The sequence below is a fragment of the Barbus barbus genome (assembly GCF_936440315.1).
Source record: "Barbus barbus genome assembly, chromosome: 20".
Classification (NCBI taxonomy): domain Eukaryota; kingdom Metazoa; phylum Chordata; class Actinopteri; order Cypriniformes; family Cyprinidae; genus Barbus; species Barbus barbus.
This window is the reverse complement of record NC_136748.1, coordinates 27,163,545-27,183,492: the sequence shown is the minus strand read 5'-3', so window position 1 is coordinate 27,183,492 and position 19,948 is coordinate 27,163,545. Positions and strand designations below refer to the sequence as shown.

Genomic DNA, 19,948 nt, shown 5'->3' with positions numbered 1-19,948 from the left:
AAAAATTAAGTTATGAAATATTATTGTATTTTAAAATAATAGTTTTCTATTTTAATATATTTAAAATGCAATTGTGATGCAAATCATTACTCCAGTCTTCACCGTAACATGATCCTTCAGAAATCATTCTAAAATGCTGATTTGCTGTTCAAGAAACATTTCTTATTATTATTATCATGTGAAAAATACTGCATTTATATGACATAAAAGTCTTTCGTAAAATAATAATTGTCTTTACTTTGACTTTTAATCAATTCAGTCATTCCTGAATACAAGTATTAATTTGAAAATAAATTAATGCATAAAAAAGAAAGTCAATAAGAAAAATAATATCTGGATACTATTCAATGAAATACATGTAACAAAGAGAGGTAATCTGACAACAATGTAGCATATTAAGCTTAATGCACATAATAATGCATAAGACATTTCAAGTAATAGTATGCACTAACAGTATATACTGAATACAGCTACTTTCCCAAGCATATATGTGTATGCTGCTAATGTCAGCCAATGGGCAGAACACCCACTTAAACCCTACAGTGAGATGTTCCTGCCGTCCAGCCGGCCCGTCCCACACACACATATCCCCCTACAGTTGTTTTTAATGAGCCTTTAATGTGCTGTGATTTAACCATTTATCACGACTCACCCTTAATGATCCAACAGACGCATTTCGCTTTCTTCTTTCCCTCTTAAACTCAAACACTATCACTAATAATAACGCTCATGGCATTATCATAATCACCACCATCATCTAAATCATTAAAACCAACCTCTGGTAAAAAATAAAATATTAAACGAGTTAAATGATAATATCTTCCGCTACGCTGGCTAATCAACAGATGGGCAAAACAAACAAGGCATTTGATTTTCTCGCTACTTGATGTCGGTGACCCGAGCCGGACCGCGTGTGTGTTTTCGCATCTGATGAGGACTCGAGCATTCGGTTAATCCCTCAGTATTATGGGATGCTTCTATATTCCAAACCCATCATGTGTCCACTGCATCTCGACCGACCACAATCAGCATCTCTGTCACAAATCCTATTTGTTCAAAGTAATTAAAAAGCATAAATTAAGATAAATACGATCGAGTCGGAAGTGGGGCTTCTGGAGTGTGACCCCGCATTGTGCCTGGATCAGGCCTCTCGTCGCAGCCCACGGCATTCTGTGATGGAAGCCGCTGCTCGTACCTGTGGAGTGATGCCCGGTTGAGTTGCTAAGATATGGGACAATGATGGTCAAGGTGGAAAGTTGGTAGAAGATTTACTTCTAATTACAGAGCAAAAATTAAAGGGGAAACAGGATTTTCTTGGTCTTTTGAAATATGAGTTTGATGTACTATGTAGACACAAAATGAGATCTAATAGTCTGAAACCACTAGCAAAATGTTTCTATTTTACATCTTTTAAAATTATTTTTTTATTATTATGAATTATATTACAGCATAAAAATATGAGTCATTTTAGTGATTTGAAGTGATTTTCTTTTAAGTTATTTTAACCATGGTTAAGGCACAGCAGGGAGTAGCAAAAATATTTAAAAGGTTTGATTTATGTACTGTATGTCAATAGTTAATATTTGTTTTAATTTATGAATAATAATGTTGAGTAGAATAATCAATTCTTTTGCCAAATGATACAGTTTATATATGCTTTATAAGATATATGCCAGAGTCTAGCTGTCAGGGTTCTGTCACTTCGGTCTAGTTTATTCATGGTTTTGTGACGGAGCCCTGACACTCCCTTCTTGTCTTGTTTTCTGGTGAGCGCGTGGCTTCGAGTGTGCTCGAGCTGCGCGCTCTCTTGTCTGCGTGCTCTGTTTCATGTTGGGGCGTGGTGTTCGGATCCCGGCACTCCTGTCTTGTTCAGACTCTGTTCTGGTTTCGTGTCGGGGTTCGGACACTCACGCTCCAGGTTTGTTCTTGCTGGGGAGCGTGCGATTTCGAGTTTGCTCGGGTCGTGCGCTCCTCTGTCCTTTGTCTGTGTGTGTGTGTTTTGTTCGGCATGCGGTTCGGTTTCGGCCGCGTGCTTTTTCTTGTTTTGTTTTGATCTGTGCTTTCATGTTTGTCATGTTTTGTGAACATGCAGCTTATGAGTCTCCTCGTTAGCTGCGTGTTCGTGTCCTGTCTTGCACATGGCTAGTGATTTGTTTTGCTGGCCATGTGCTTGTGTTTTTGTTTTGTGTGAGCACATGGCTTGTCTTGTTTGGTTCTATGTGCCATGTGCTCATGTCAATTGTCTTGACCCCACCCACCTTGTTTCCTAATTATTGGTTAATTTTCCCCACCTGTTTACCTCATTACCCTCCTCATTTGCTCCCTTTATAATCTCCTTGTGTTTGCAGTCCTGCGCGAGTTCGTCGTCGTAATTTCCCGTGTGCTGATCCTGCCTTGCCTTGTCGTGCCCTGTCCTGCCTTGCCAAGCCTGCCAGCTGTCCTGTTTTTCCCCTACGGGGTAGTTTTGGTTGGGTTTGTTTATTTTTATTATTAATAAAGCCCATTCTCTGCAGTACTGAGTCCTCGCCTCATCCCTTCTCCCCACAACCGTGACACTAGCCAGATAGTCTAGCCAGAGTTCGGGCACTCTCAAAAACCATTAACCCCATTAAAATCACTAAAGCTGTTTACACTGTGAAATTAATATCTTACATTCCTAATGTGTACAGATGTAACTGTGTTAGAGAAGATGTGCTATTCAGATCTAGAAACGCTCTTCATCAACTGCAAGCCGTTCTACATTCCACTGCAAGCGCACGTGAGCTCAGCTTTACAGAAACTCGCTGATCAGATCACAGACACAGAACAAAAACACCCAGACTCTGTTTTAATCATTCTCAGGGACTTTAATAAAGCAAATCTCTCCCACGAACTGCCAAAATACAGACAGCACATCACATGTCCCACCAGAGAGTAATATATTGGATCACTGTTACACAACAATAAAGGATGCATATCACTCTGTTCCACGAGCAGCTTTAGGACTCTCTGATCACTGTTGGGTTCATGTTATTCCGACCTACAGGCAGAAACTTAAATCTGCAAAACCTGTATTAAGAACTGTTAAAAGATGGACTAATGAAACAAAGCGGGATTTACAAGCCTGTTCCTCTCTCACTGATTGGACTGTTGTTGAAGCTGCTGCCACCGATCTGGACGAGCTCACAGAGACTGTAACTTCATATATCAGTTTCTGTGAGGATATGTGCATTCCTTCCAGGACTCATTTAACCTACAACAATGACAAACCATGGTTCACTGCAAAACTCAGACAGCTCCGTCAGGCCAAAGAAGATGCTTGCAGAAAGGGGGATAAAGTCTTGTACAAACAGGCCAAATACACACTGGAAAAGGAGATCAGAGTGGCAAAGAGGAATTATTCTGACAAGCTAAGGAAATTATCTTCCAGTGATTCTGCTTCAGTGTGGAAAGGTATGAAAGATATCACCAGTTACAAGACACCAGCACTCTGGAGAATCAACAACTAGCAGACGACTTGAATGAGTTTTATTGCAGGTTTGAAAATTCACCACATACCCGCTCTGAACACCTCTCCACACAACCATTCACACCTGCGGCAACCCCCCTCTCCCCCACACCTACAATTCAGATCAGAGAAGACGAGGTGTGCCAGGTCTTCAGAAAGAACAAAAGAAGGAAAGCACCAGGCCCAGATGGTGTGTCACCAGCCTGCCTAAAAACCTGTGCTGACCAGCTGGCCCCCATCTTCACACAGATCTTCGACAGAACACTGGAGCTGTGCGAAGTCCCCTCATGCTTCAAACGCTCCACCATCATGCCCGTCCCAAAGAAACCCAAAATTACTGGATTTAATGTCTACAGACCTGTGGCTCTAACGTTTGTGGCCATGAAATCATTTGAAAGACTGGTTTTGGCTTATCTGAAGGACACCACTGGACCCATACTAGTCCCCCTGCAGTTTGCCTACAGAGCAAACAGGTCTGTGGATGATGCAGTCAATATGGGACTGCACTTAATCCTGCAGCATCTGGACAGACCAGGGACTTATGTGAGGATCCTGTTTGTGGACTTCAGCTCCGCTTTTAACACCATCATCACGGACACCCTTCAGAATAAACTGACACAGCTCTCCGTCCCCACCTCTGTCTGTCAATGGATCAACAGCTTCCTGACAGACAGGCAGCAGCTAGTGAGGCTGGGAAAATACACACCCAGCACCCGTACGATCAGCACTGGAGCTCCTCAGGGCTGCGTTCTCTCCCCACTGCTCTTCTCCCTGTACACCAACGCCTGCACATCTAAAGACCCCTCTGTCAAGTTCCTGAAGTTTGCAGACGACACCACACTGATCGGCCTTATTCAGGATGGTGACGAGTCTGCTTACACACAGGAGGTTAAGGAGCTGGCTGTATGGTGCAGTCTTAACAACCTGGAGCTTAACACGCTCAAAACTGTGGAGATGATCGTGGACATCAGGAGAAACCCCCCTGCACTCCCCCCACTCACCATCATGAACAGCACTGTGACTGCAGTGGAGTCATTCAGATTCCTGGGCACCACCATCTCTCAGGACCTGAAGTGGGACAATCACATTGACTCTATTGTCAAAAAGGCCCAGCAGAGGTTGTACTTCCTTCGCCAGCTGAGGAAGTTCAACCTGCCGCAGGAGCTGCTGAAACAATTCTACTCTGCCATTATTGAATCTATCCTCTGCACTTCAATAACTGTCTGGTTCAGCTCAGCTACCAAATCTGACCTCAGAAGACTACAGAGGGTAGTCCGGACTGCTGAGCGAATCATTGGTACAATCCTCCCCACTCTCCAAGAACTGTACTCATCCAGAGTGAGCAAAAGGTCTGGCAAAATCATTCTGGACCCCTCATATCCAGCACACTCCCTCTTTGAACTGATCAAAGGTCCCTCTTTGAACTGATCTGGTCGACGCTACAGAGCTCTGAGCACCAGAATTACCAGACACAGGAACAGTTTCTTGCCTCAGGCAATCCATCTCATGAACACTTGACAATGAAACGTGGAACACACAACTCTATTATACATTATTTATTCACCACACTTACTTATTTTTTATTTATTTATTTTTTTCATTTCAAATTTGCACATATCAGACCTGTACACACATAATTGTCTATATTATATATTGTGTTTTTGCTGTTTTGTACATTGCCTATTTGGATATTTGTATTATTCTTTATTATCTGTGTCCTGTCCAGTTGCTGTCTTTCTGTTGCACTGTGAAGCTTCTGTCACTATAACAAATTCCCTGTATGTGTAAACATACTTGGCCAATAAAGCTCATTCTGATTCTGATTCTGATTCTAAGCGATCAAGTGAACAAAACACTGCGTTTCAGTGATGACTCATCCGAACGTCTCTGATTGGCCATTGCATTCATAAGCTCAACAGAATCGTGTGTGATTGGTTATAAAGCAGCGCTGTACAAACGCGTCCGTCTCTGGCTCAGTGCTAGCCAAAGCGCTAGTCAAATGCAGATTTGAATTTAGGAGCTGTGAACGATCTAATCACACCGGTGTGATTGTATCAGATATATAAAAAATATTATTCGGCTATTTTTTGTCTTTTGGAAGCTGCATTCAAAATTCACTTGGCTCAGAAATCTGAGGGGGCACATGCCCCCTCACTTTGAATGGGCATGACGCCTCTGGCTTCATGCACCGAACCGAGATGTATGTACCGTGACGGTTCGGTACGAATACATATACCGTGCCACCCCTATATATATTTACATACATTTACACACACACACACACACACACACACATGTTGGCGTATCAATGTGTCCTATGGATACCCCTCTAACATTGAAGATAAAGCTCTCTCATGGTATTTGTAACTCTAAGAATGAAGATACATTTTTCTCATGTTATGTCACACCATTGGACACAGTCCAATTTTTATTTGTCAACTACCCATATATATATTATTTTAGTTAATGTTTATTTTATAGTAAAGTAATGAAAATACACAATATGTACACTATATAATGATGATTTGTTTATTTACAAATTATTTGCTGGTTTTCATGCTTGTACTATATATTACCATATATTATGTTTATTTTATTTTTTTAATCTTAGTGCCGTTTGTACTAGTTAATAGAATTTATTTGTATTTAGTTAATGCTTAAATTAAAGGGTTTCTCCACCCCAAAATGAAAAGTTTGTCATTAATCACTTACCCCCATGTCGTTCCAAATCCGTAAAAGCTTCGTTTGTCTTCGGAACACAATTTAAGATATTTTGGATGAAAACTGGGAGGCTTGTGACTGTCCCATTGACTGCCAAACAATTTGCACTGTCAAGCCGTTCAACTGTAACGTTATGAAGCTAAGAGAATACTTTTTGTACCCCCGAAAATAACGATTTTATTCAACAATTTGTCTCTTCTGCGTCAGCGTAGCGCCATTTTGGAGAATATCTGCTGGACGCAAGCAGCGTACGCTCTTGTGTCATCCGCACGGATACGTTTTCTACGTTTGTTTACGCTTTGATTTGAATGAAAACAGCGTATCAATGTGGTGCGGCTGACACAGAACAGCGTATGCAGTTTGCGTCCAGCGGATACTCTCCAAAATGCCGCTAAGCAGACGAATTGTTGAATAAAGTCGTTATTTTCGTTTTTTTTTTTTTGCATACAAAAGTATTCTCGTAGCTTCATAACATTACGGTTGAACCACTGATGATAGATGGACTATTTTGACGATGTCTTTCATACTTTTCTGGACCTTGACTTGTTTGTCAATCAATGGGACAGTCACAAGCCTCCCGATTTTCATCCAAAATATCTTAAATTGTGTTCCGAAGACGAGCAAATCTTTTACGGGTTTGGAACGACATGGGGGTAAGTGATTAATGACAAAATTTTCATTTTGGGGTGGAGTAACCCTTTAAGTAATAGTACATTTTGTTACATACCTTTGGTTAAGTTCGCAATCACCACTTGTTCAGGTTTTTGGATTACAGAACATTAACCACTACGTCATTGCATCTATAGTGTGTGAGTTAGTTGTTACCGTGTGTCTTTCTGTGTGCACACAGGACTGCGGGACATGCTCCACATGATATCCCACCAGTGGCAGGAGCTGCAAAGACAGATCCGCCGTCAGCACAACTGGATGCTGCGCACGGTAGACGCCATCAAAACCCACATCCTGTCCAGCGAGAGGGACGAGCAGGAGAGGGAAACTCACAGTCATCACGGCAGCCCCAAGGTAAAGTCGAACGTGACACCCGTTAGCGGCCCGTATCCACAGACTGAATGGTTCCATCTGTCTGCGGCTCTCAGTTCCTCTCTGGTAGCCCACGGCCATGCTCTGCTCGATCAGCAAAATAAACAAACAGGGCAGAGGAGCGCCGCAGATTTCCATAAGAAACGGCTCCAGGAAAGGCTCTTCAGTGAGACATTCCTTTCAGGGAGGAAACGGGGAGGGGACACGCCATCGGCGTGATGCGAATAAGAATTTTCTGTCCGTAAATGAGCACGAGACGTTTGATAAGTCGCACGAACACACACACACACACATATACAATTATGCTTCAGAGGCAATGCGCTAGACTCAATTTATACTTCACACTTAATGTGTAATTGCAGACATAGTTATTTGGGAGACCAATTTCTCATTGTTTAATTGTCAATTGTGATTGGGTAATTGCACTCCAATTAGGTGGCGTGTTTGTGTGCCGGGCCCCGAGCGCAAGGCCTGGCGGGAACAGCGAGGCATGTTTGTGTTTCTGCGTGGCATGCACGACAACAGCAGCTTTAGGAACAGCGGGATCTCGGCTGGATTTCCCCCGGGAGCGTCAGCATCGCCAATCTCCCCTTCTCCTCTCCTCCATAATCTCTTCTGCTTCATCTGCAGAAAACAGGAACGCTAGGGCCTCTCTCAGTCGCCTAATATTTTTCTCTCTTGCTCTCTCTCTTCAGTATTTTTCTCTCTGCTTTAGCTGCTCAAACAGTCTGTGGTTATGTTCGGAATAACGTACTAACATAGGCTACTACTCTTACTGTTTCAGCTGTAAAATACCCAGATGATCTGCATTTACCAGAATGTGCAGTATGAACCAGAAGTTATTGGAATATATTGATTTTTACTCTTTGAATGGTATACTAGCATTGTTTGTGATGAGAACTACTTTCTACATTCGTAAAAATCTCAAATGTGAAAAATCGGTAACACTTTACAATAAGGTCCTATTAGGCAATGCTAGTTAATGCATTTAATAAACTTACCCCTCAATGAGCAGTGCATTTGTTTATTAATCTAATTTTTATCATAATCTTATTTTTATATAAATCTTTATTTATCCTTGTTAGCATTAGTTAATAAAAATACAGTTGTTCATTGTAACAAATTTTGATTTTAATAATGTATTGGTAAATGTTGAAATTAACAATAGCTAAGATTAATAAATGCATTTTTAATGCATTTAAAAGTATTTTCAATAAATTAAAATAAAAGTATTTTTCATTGTTAGTTCATTTGAACTAAACTAGTAAACTAATGTTAACTTTTGGAACCTTATTGTTACCAAAAACTCTTTAAAAAAGCCATATAAAGGAAAGTTTCAGAAAGGCTAAGTCATTTTTACAAAAAAAAATAATATTGTAATGATGAAAACTGAATGGCACTTGTTAAATTAAACTTGACATAGTGAGGTTACATAATAAAGTATTCAAATACTTTTGAAATGTTAGTTTAAATGTGCTATTTCACTCACTATTTTCTGCATAAAGTACGGTATACTTGGAATAGTAGTGTACTGCTTGCTACATACTGCAGAAAAATATGTACTGTAAACTACCTACTTTTTAAACTGAAAAAAAATGCAGTTTGTGATGTTTAACAAAGTAGTATGCAAAATTTTCACATGAGCTCACTTTGTCAGTGAGTAGTGTCAAGTTATCATCGCAGAAACTAATGCTCATGTGGCATTTTAAATCTAATTTTGTGTGCAAATATCACATTTTGAGTAAAGTAAGTTCATGGCTGGTATTGCTTGTTGTTAATTGGTCATGTTGGAAATGGAAGGCCAAGTTGCATTGTGGGATACAGTAGTTTTCTATTGCACATTTTGGCAAATTTAGCAGTTCGTTCTGTGCATACAGAAAACTTGCAGACTGCATACTACTTTGTTTGAAAACCAGTAGGTGGTATGGTATTCTGAACATAACTAATGTGAACAAGGTCCTACTTATTTCCAGTTTGTGGGCACCAACATAAATAATCGGAGTGCTTTTAAATTGTTTTGTTGCAATTAGAAATCACCACAATCAGTGTGATCAGTCAGCGTTGACAGGCATTAGCCGGTTGGTTACAGCGAATTAAGAGAGAGAGGGGTGAGTGATTCATTATCTGAGAGCTGTTAATGATGATCGGATGCATCGCTTAATTAGAGACAGGCCAGAGGATTGTGGGAAGGTCACACAAGGAGCCACAAATCTCTCTCTGTCTGAATCAGGGCGGATCCTCTGGGTTGAGGGCAGGGGTTGTGGATACAGGTCTATGTGGAAACTTGAGCCTGATTCACACTGTATGTGACGCAGGTATTACTGGAGTTGATTTCAACATGGCTACCATGCAATTATGTTAGTTTATTTGATATACTTTCAAATTGATTTTTTGCATACACTACAGCTCAAAAGTTTGGGGTCAGTAAGATTTAAAAATAAATAAATATATAAATGTTTTTAAGCAAGGATGTTTCTAATGTTGATCAAAAGTGACAGTAAAGTTTATAATGTTACAAAATAAATTGTATTTCAAATAAATGCTGTTCTTTTGAATTTTCTATCATGTAATATTTCAGTTTCCACAAAAATATTAAGCAGCTCAACTGTTTTCAACCTAAAATAATACATAATAAAAATGTAAATCATGTGACACTGAAGACTGAAGTACACTGTAAAAAAAAAGTTGAGCCAACTTAAAATTTTAAGGAAACCCAACAAGTTGAGAAAACGCAAAAATCTGCTGAAGCTGGTTGCCTTAAAATTTTAAGTTGGCTCAAATTTCTCTCTTTTTTTTACAGTGTAATGATGCTGAAAATTCAGCTTTGCATCACAGGAAGAAATTATGTTTTAAAATGCATTCAAATAGAAAATAGTCATTTTAAATTGTAATAATATTTCATAATATAATATATTATTCCACATTCCTAAAAAATCTGGAAATATCAGTGATCAGTCATCACAAATGGTGATGGAAAGGTTAAAAACTGGAAAGTTCGAGAAAATTGTCATGGAAATTCATTGATCAGAATACATTGCTTTGTAGACGTTGAAAATAATCCATAATATTCTTTCAAGCCTAAACCTTAATGTAAACTAAAGTTTAAATTTATCAATCTGCGTTTTCTTTTCCTATACCAGCATATTATAATCGCATTAGAATTTGAAGTGTCTCTGTTTAACTTTACTGAAGGGTACAGTGTGCTTTCACTCCGGTCAAACAAACGCTTTAAAGTGCCTGTCTCAGGTCACCACATGGCCCATAGATTCATCTTAATGGAGGTTCAGGGAATTCATATCACTTTCAGACCCGCATTTCACTGACTAAACAATATTTAGAAAGTGCTGTCAAGGCGCTCTTTTCAATGACAAGCCCCCCTTTTTGCTATTAATTCCTAATGCTTCACCACAACAGGTGTCGTTTGCGGTCATTAATTTGCTTTGGTTAAAAAACGGCTCACAAATGAGCAATGCGCGCCGTCAGAGGAGTAATATATACCGCCTCGCCCAGACACTAAGTCTGTCCCTAGAATGCCATTAAGGTGTGTACAAAGCAGGCCGCGTCTCTCTCGACAGCCATAACGGTTTGTTATTATAGCTGAAAACATATGCTCGCACCCACGTCTTGCCGTCGCATTGTGCCGTCTGAATTATTTTCTCAAGACCATAAAGTTTTAACATGGCTGGATGCTGGTCAAATGGCAATCCTGAGGGAATCCTGTCTAGTTTAGTTATTCGCCTCTAATTAAACTGTAGGGGGAACATCACACAGACAAAAGGCGGGAGAGAGGCAATCATTAACAGCATGAAGCATCAACAATCCACTCTCAATAACATGGTTCTTAGACGAGAAAATTGTCACGCTCAAATCCGCCTGCTATGGAGACGTTCTTTCATATCTGCACCACCTTATACAAGTGAGGTACATGTGTGTAAATCGGCTAAATGTCACAAGACGTGAGGAGAGGATAGACGACGGGCGGACTGCATATGTCCTACATATGTGCTGGGATTCATGAGTAATATTTGATATGCGTTGACCAGGTGTGTGCTGTGAAGAGTTCATTTGTGCAGTCACATCCGCCGTGGGATTTCTCTGATCCCATGTCAGGCTGTGACACGTTTGGTCTTTTCTTAAGGTGATTTATCCACCTATAGAAAGGGATTCTGTACATTCACCGCCCAACTATTACTTCTGACTCGTTCTTATTTGGGAATGAAATACGTGAGCACTAAACTCTGCTTTACCAGTGTAGACACCTGGCATTCGGTTATTTAGATTAAACAGACTGTCAAAGACCAGTGGGATTGAGAATGTAAATAAAGCAGTGGTGTTTTTGTAGTGAAATTATGCACTCCTTTCCATTTTAGTGCACTAGTTGTTCTAACGTTTAAACTGTGTTTTTATATTTTTTACACTTCACTCAACTATAAAAACAGAATTAGACCCATGTTATATGGAACAAAATGTGTGTCTTAAGTCGCTGGGGTATATTTGTAGCAATAGCCAAAAATGCATTGTATGGGTCAAAATTATAGATTTTTCTTTTATACCAAAAAACATTAGGATATTAAGTAAAGATCATGTTCCATGAAGATATTTTGTAAATTTCCTACTGTAAATATATCAAAACTTAACTTTTGATTAGCAATATGCATTGCTAAGAACTTCATCTGGACAATTTTAAAGGCGATTTTCTCAATATTTTGATTTTTTTGCACCCTCAGATTCCAGATTTTCAATTAGTTGTATTTCGGACAAATATTGTCCTTTCACAACAAACCATACATCAATGGAAAGCTTATTTATTCAGCTTTCAGATGATGTATAATTCTCAATTTCCAAAAATTGACCCTTATGACTGGTTTTGTGGTGCAGGGTCACATTTGACCAGTACATTCACACTGTACCAGGCCATTAAAGTGGACTCTGATTTCTTATTGATGTTTTTAACTTGTGATCGGCTGTCAACCTATTTTATTTTATTTTATTTTATTTTATTTATTATTATTATTATTTATTTTTTTAAGACATTGCATATACTCTATCATGCTGTAAAATTGGACTTGGATCTTTTATTTGACTTATTGGGCTGTCAGCCCCAAGTATTTTTATTTTAATTGTTTTATTTATTTAATTTTGAATCTTTTATATATTTTCAATCTTTTATTTTAGATCCTATTTTCCAATCTATTTTACTTGTGACCATTTAATTTCTTCAAATATTTTATATATTTTGAATATATTTCATTTATTTATTTTTTAAAGACTCCATTCACACACACTTGGCTGTAAAAATGGACTTGGATCTTTTTTTTTCCAATGTATTTTATTTTTATGTATTTTATTTTTTATTTTATTTTTTATTTATATATTTATATATTTTTGTAAACTGATTTATTAGAGAACATTTATACAGTCATTATTGCTGTCATTATTTTTTCACTTTGATGAAATATTGAAAGGCATTTAAATCCTCAAGCTCTTATTTTCACTTAAAACTGAAAGATCATCTTTGAGAGTTGGTATTTTTGAATAGTTCACTCCTCATCTGGCATGCTTTGTGTTCACAATGCACATTCAAAGCAGACTGAATTGGCAGCCTCTTGAGCTGCTCTAAATTCGGTTTACTTTAAAGGGGTCGGAGTTAATTTGGAATCTCGTGAAGCTCTCTCAGACACCTTAAACGAACCAAGTGTGAAAACAGCCTGAAAGTCCCTGCCCCTGATTAGACCATGTTATTTCTCACTAGCCAGTCTAATCCTGTAACTAAGCTTGTAAAAATGGCCCTGGGGTTAACAACCGAGCTGCGCTGCTCTAACATTTGCTCATATTTTTTGGGGTCCGAATTTCCACACGCATCCCCTTTACCGGTTTATCGACTTGTTGGGGACCTCCTCCATGGCCTGGAGAGTTTGCAGTATCTGCGTCCCTCTCGCAGCGGCCGGGCAGAGTGTAGTCCCTGCCAGCTGTCTTTGGCATATTCCTCCGTTGTCAAATGTATGTATAAGGCAGGCAGGACTCTTATCAGAGACTCCTTAGAGACAGCTTGTCTGTCCCCGGGCGGTTATTTCACCCCTTGCTCTGCGCTGAGCGCGGCACAGTGAGGAGGAAGGGGAGAAGGAGGGCCTGGGTTGTGTTCGCTGGCATATGTTAAAAGCAGCCATGCCACACTACGTCACCCAGCCATGCATATGGAGCAGTCTTAGGTATATCAAAGTCACCATGCTTAAAAAGTGACCCGGGGTTATTGCTGGTGAAAATGGAATTACAGGAGGTGGCTGCCGAAGTTTTGGAGGAGAGCGGCCTGGACACCTCTGTGTTAGAAGTGCACACTTTAAATGTAGGGTTTGCTCCAAATGTGACGTTAGTTTAGAAATTAGGAATTTAAATTGGACTTCTTAAGGTTTGATGTATATTTAGGCGAAGTGTGACAGAGTTATAAGTTCGACGTGCTGTAAATTGAGATTTTTAGGGTGTAAGGCAAGTTTGGGTCCAGAAGTCTTGTTTAGTTTTTCCTCTTAGTAGTTCCTCCATATAATATAAAAAAAAACAGAACGAGGATGTATAGTCGTAAGATGCATAACAAATGATGTATGTCACCTTAAGATTAGAAGATTCACTATGATTTTATAATTTAATATAATGTAAAGAAAATGTGGTACATATGATACATGAAAAGCTACTGTTCAAAAGTTTGGAGTCATTACGATGTATTTATTTATTTTTATTCAGTAAGGATGCGTTTTTATATTTAGGACTCTTTTAACCCCCCTTCAAAACATTTAAAAATTAATTTCTGCCTCTGATTTTGGGGTGAAAACGAACCTAAATATTTACACATTTTCTTCATGCCAAATAATTTTATGGCTCTTTCTATAATATTAGATGCAAAACAAATGTTGTAACCTAAAATAATTAAAAGATTAAATATGTTCTAACATTTTCAAAAATAAAAAAGTAAATAAATAAATAAAAAATATATAAATTGATACACTGAAATGTTACTATTCAAAAGTTTGGGGTCAGTAAGATTTTATTTTATTTTGGAAAGAAGGTGCTTTATTCAGCAAAGATGCCTTAAATAGATCAAAAGTTACCGTAAGCACATGTATATGTTTCAAAATATTAATAAAAAAAATAAATACTCTACTTTTGAACTTTTTTATTAATCAGATTATCCTGAAAAGAATGTATCACAGTTTCCACAAAAACTTTCGACATTGATAATAATAATAAATGTTTCTTGAGCAGCAAATGAGCATATTAGAATGATTTCTGAAGGATCATGTGACACTAAAGACTGGAATAATGATGCTGAAAATTCAACTTTGCATCATAGAAATAAATTAAATTTTACATATTAAAATAGAAAACAGTTATTTCATTGTAATAATATTTCACAATATTTCTGCTCTTAATGTATTTTTGATCAAATAAATACAGCCTTTCGTAGCATAAGAGATTTCTTTTAATTATAAAAAAAACACTTACCCTAAGTAAGAGCAAGAGTCCTAGTGAAGGCTGCTTTAGCAAACAGCACTAATCTAATATAAAAATGAAGCCGTGAAACATGTTTGCAAATCATCCGAGACTCATGTGAGCTTGTTTAACAGAACTTCTGTTCATTTCAAAAGACTTAATATTCATCCAACCCCCTCCGAAAAAATGTTTATCAAGTTCTACATGAGAAATGAAAAATAATCACGGACCCAAATAGGTAGTCATTTATTCGAGGTCTCTCTGCTTATATTAGCATGCAAAAGCACTCGAGCTGTAATTCATGAAGTGACTTAAAATTGACATACCTCTTTAAGTGTTTTTTTTCTCTCTCTTTCTTTTGCCAGCGGCAATTTGACAATTGAAATGAATGTTTTATGAAAAAATTAATAGTGCCTAGTTTTTGCAGACAGTTTCAAATATTTAATCACACAAATTATATGAATTAATATGCAGACAAGGTTTAATTCATATTAATTTTTTCTTCCAAATGAGATGTACGAGCAACGTGTTTTGCAATGAATATTGGTAGCATGACTTGAATAAGTGGCTGTGTGAAATGTGCACCTCATAACTGCCTTTGTTGCTCTTTGTCTTCCGCGTCCATCTGTTCCTGTGTCTTTTTCCTGTCGTCCTAATTTCAGAGTTCACCGCGAGATGCACTGAAATATTGTAATTTCTGGTTTTATGAAGGATGCATGGAGACGCGAGGTTTTCCAATCAGCCGTAGACATGTATGAAGTCGTAAACCCCCGGCCCGTGCTGAAACACTCCTCTAGTGTGACTTAATTTGTTTTCTTTTTTCATCCCTTGTCCTTTGGCTATATATCGTGCCCGAGAAAGTCTGGAATATAAACCAGATTGTATTATTTTTTCATTTGTATTCTGCATTCCGCACTTGGCAGTCGGATCAAAGATTATCCAACTTGCTTGCGAAATAAAGCAACGAGGATCACTTTAGGCCGTAATTATTGGAATCAGAGAGCTTTTTCTGAAGAAGGGATGGGACGCGCTGTCATTTCCTGTGCAGTCTGGACCACATGACTCTAGATGTTCTAGATTAAGACTGATCTGATAAATGTACTGGGATATTTTGATGGCTCTGGAAATGCTTTTTTTTTTTTTTTTACTAACGTGTACACATAAAAATAAAGGTTCCAAAAGGGGGTTTCTCAGCGATGCCCACTGTAAAATAATAAAAAAAAAAGTTGCATTTACGGTAAAGAAAATAGCAGCTGTGGTTGCCCGAACTTTACAGTAATAATGTTATTATGTATTATAGCTATAGCTGTATATTGTAATGTAATATATTGCTTTTCCACAAGCTAAGGAAATAAAAAAAATAATATATATAAATTCATGCACATATTAAGCACACAAGCACAGATCCATTATGGAAACACACGACATTAAAAAAGTCAAGTTACCTTTATTTATATAGTGCTTTCAACAATACAGATCGTGTCAAGTCAATAAAGCAATAAAAAACACAATAAACTTTAATGGAACAACAATAAATGTAACATAAACTCCTATTAACTGATTTAAAAAAACTAAGAATCTAAACTAAGAAGAAAGATCAAACGTCAAATTCTTGGGATGTCAATTGACATTTTTTCACTGACTTTTTCACTTCCAAAAACTGTAAATAATACAGTATTTTATTGTAAAATTACATTATACTGAATGCAAGTTTAGATCTATTACAGTTTTTCACCGTATATAGTCAGGACTAATTAACAGGTTTTCACCATAGCACTTTAACAGTCTTTTTTTTAGTTCCCAAAAGTACATTTTTAGGACTTTATCTAAAATATATCTATTTAATCTAAAGAACCCTTTTCCACTGTGAAGAACCTTTTGTGCAATAGAATGGTTCCATGGATGTTTATGGTTCTTCCTGGAGCCATAAATGTCCAATAAATAACTTTTTTTAAGCTTGTACTTGGAACATCATGATGTACATTTTTGAAATATCATTATTCTGAGGAAAATGTAAATGATGCTTGTTCATGCAAAAACCACTGGCATTGTGCTGTAATGTGGATAGATTATCAAAGTGTGGTTGTCGTTGTGTGACCACCTGGTGGGTGGTCCTTCAGTGTAAGTTTCTATTGAAACTTTGATAATTTTTCATGATCTTTTATCATGATCTTTTATCACTTTTATCAGAATATACTAGAATACTTAATTTGTTGCTTTTATTTACAGATTTCTACATGTTTCCATTTTGTTTACAGTGGTGGACAGAATTATCTACACCCTTGATAAATGTGAACAAAAAAGTCTGTAAAAATTAATCTGCATCATTAATCCTTTTGATCTTTTATTTTAAAAAACCTTTCATTGAACTAAAACAATTGAAAATGGGAGGAAATCTCATTATGAAAGAAAGGTTTTTCTCAAATACACTTTGGACACAATTATTGACACCCCTAGAAATTTTTATGAGTTAAATATCTCTGAAGTATATTCCCATTCATATTTACAATTTTGAGCACTCCAGGGGGATTATGAACATGAAATTATCCAGCCATGGCTTCCTGTTTCACAGGAATATAAATAGGAGGGAAAACAAAGTCCAAATTTCCTTAATCATCCATCACAATGAGAAAACCAAAGAATATAAACTCACCGGCCACTTTATTAGGTACACCTGTTCAGTGTTACTACTTTTATGTCTAGACTATAAATTAAAAGTTCGTAACACTTGGTAACACAAATTGCTAATCAGCCAATCACATGGCAGCAACTCAATGCATTTAGGCATTTAGATGTGGTGAAGACGACTTATTGAAGTTCAAAGCGAGCATCAGAATAAAGGGGGAAGAAAGGGGATTTAAGTGACTTTGAACGTGGAATAGTTGTTGGTGCCAGACGGACTGGTCTGAGTATTTCAAAAACTGCTGATCTACTGGGATTTTCACACATAACCATCTCTAGGGTTTACAGAGAATGGTCCGAAAAAGAGAAAATATCCAGTGAGTGGCAGTTGTGTGGACGAAAATGCCTTGATGATGTCAGAGGTCAGAGGAGAATGGGCAGACTGGTTATAGATGTTAGAAAGTCAACAGTAACTCAAATAACCACTCGTTACAACCAAGGTATGCAGAATACCATCTCTGAACGCACAACACGTCGAACCCTGAAGCAGATGGGCTACAGCAGCAGAAGACCACACAGGTGCCGCTCCTGTCAGCTAAGAACAGGAAACGGAGGCTACAATTCGCACAGGCTCACCAAAATCAGACAATGAGTCAAAATCTGATGAGTCTCGATTTCTGCTGCAACATTCAGAAGGGTTTGGTGAACACAGGGATAAAAAGTACCCCAATTTACAATTGAAATATACTGCTGTATATCTGACTCTGTTAGAAATCTTATAATGGGCCATGTTTAGATCTTCCAACGTACAATAATCCAAATACAAACCTCAAAAACAACACAAAAATGGGTCACTGAGCACAAAACCAAGCTTCTGCTATGGCCATTCCAGTCCTCTGACCTGAACCCTGTAGAAAATGAGTGAGGTGAACTGAAGAGAAGAAGCACCGTCATGGAGCTGTGAATCTAAAGGGTCTGGAGTGATTCTGGATGAAGGAATGGTCTCTGATCTCTTGTCAGGTGTTCTCTAACCTCATCAGGCATTATAGGAGAAGATTTAGAGCTGTTAAACTGGCAAATGAAGGTTTCAAAAAGTATTGAATAAAAGGGTGCCGTTAGTTGTGGCCAATGTGTATTAGAGAAAAACATTTATTTCATAATGATATTTCCTCCCATTTTAAATTCTTATTATCCAATGAAAGGTTAGATTTTTGTGAATTTTTTAAATAAAAGATCAAAAGGATTAACAATGCAGATTAATTTTCACAGCCTTCTTTGATCATATTTACCAAGGGTGCCAATAATTCTGACCACCACTGTAAATGCTCACAGTCATATCTCTATAGGACTGAGAGTCTCGCTGTGTCTAAAATGAGCTTGATTTAAATCTGCAGACATCGACTGAGGAACATGTTGGAAAAATGGACATTAATAATTGCATGGCTCTTTATTCTTAGTGCTCTCTCTCTCTCTCTCTCTCTCTCTCTCTCAGAAGCGAGCACTTAGCCTTCAGTCACTGCGGAATAATTGTCAATGAATATTTAACAAGCCTTCAGTAGGACGGATAGGCATCTGAGAGGCATCAACGCACTCTCTGTATTATTAATATTGGAAATGCTATAGACACACTGTAGTCAGTGGAGCAGAGTGCATACTGGATTAGCAACTGAAAATGATACAGATGTGAATAAACCAACTCCACCACCAACCCAACGTCTGCGGCTTCCTGCAGCTCTGCAGAAAACAAGTTGGATTTGATTTTCGTAATTTGTATAGGTTGAATCTCACAAGACCAGAAGAGTCAAGAACCAGTCCAGAAACCGAAAGAAAGAAGAAATAATATTTTGCATAGGGAAAATAATGGTTGTATTGTTTGTGCTAAATGTAATTTATTTTCTTTCGATATTGGGATGAAACTACTTTTAAATATAAGTATAGTACATTTTTTTATATATTTTTTGCTAAATACAATCTCTGTATTTAGGACCATTTCAGCCTAAAACTAATAGAAAAATATAAGTCTAATTTTCTTTAAGCAAAATATAATTTGTTATTTTTTCTTTTGATTTTGGGTCCAAAATATTTACGTCATTTTCTTTATGCAAAATAATGTTTATTTTTATTACACTATTGTTTTTTCTTTAGAAGTGAACAAGGTTTTAAAATATAAATATAATTGTTATACAATATATTCATCTATAATATATTAAATAAAAAGTGGAAAAAATAAGCTTTGTTTTCTTTATGCAAAATCTGGAAATAGTCCTATATAAAAGTATGGTCCTAAATAGAATAATTGTAATGCAATTGTTTATATTTTCTATATTTTTAATTTTGTTTCAAACAAGAAAAATATAAGCCTCATTTCCTCATTAAAAATATGATTTTATTTATTCTTTTGATTTTGGGTGAAAATGATCCAAAGTATTTACACATTTTCTTCATACCAAATCATATTTATTTTAATTTAGTAATTTTTTATTTAGGGGTGAAAATGGTCTTAAAATATGAGTGAAATATTTATGCAAAATATTATATTTTACAGGTCCATTTTTACCCCAAAATAAAAGTAAAATAAGTTTAATTTTCTTTATG

At 37.3% G+C, this 19,948-nt stretch overlaps 1 protein-coding gene across 2 annotated transcripts in view; it reads left to right on the top strand.

Annotated features, from left to right (window-relative positions):
- The window catches only part of akap6 (A kinase (PRKA) anchor protein 6), a 117,331-nt gene that overhangs the window by 22,278 nt on the left and 75,105 nt on the right, over window positions 1-19,948 (top strand). For both annotated transcript variants that reach the window (XM_079443082.1, XM_079443083.1), the window contains exon 6: window positions 7,059-7,231. In XM_079443082.1, coding sequence (XP_079299208.1) covers window positions 7,059-7,231 — 173 coding nt within the window. The remainder of the gene's footprint in view (window positions 1-7,058; window positions 7,232-19,948) is intronic.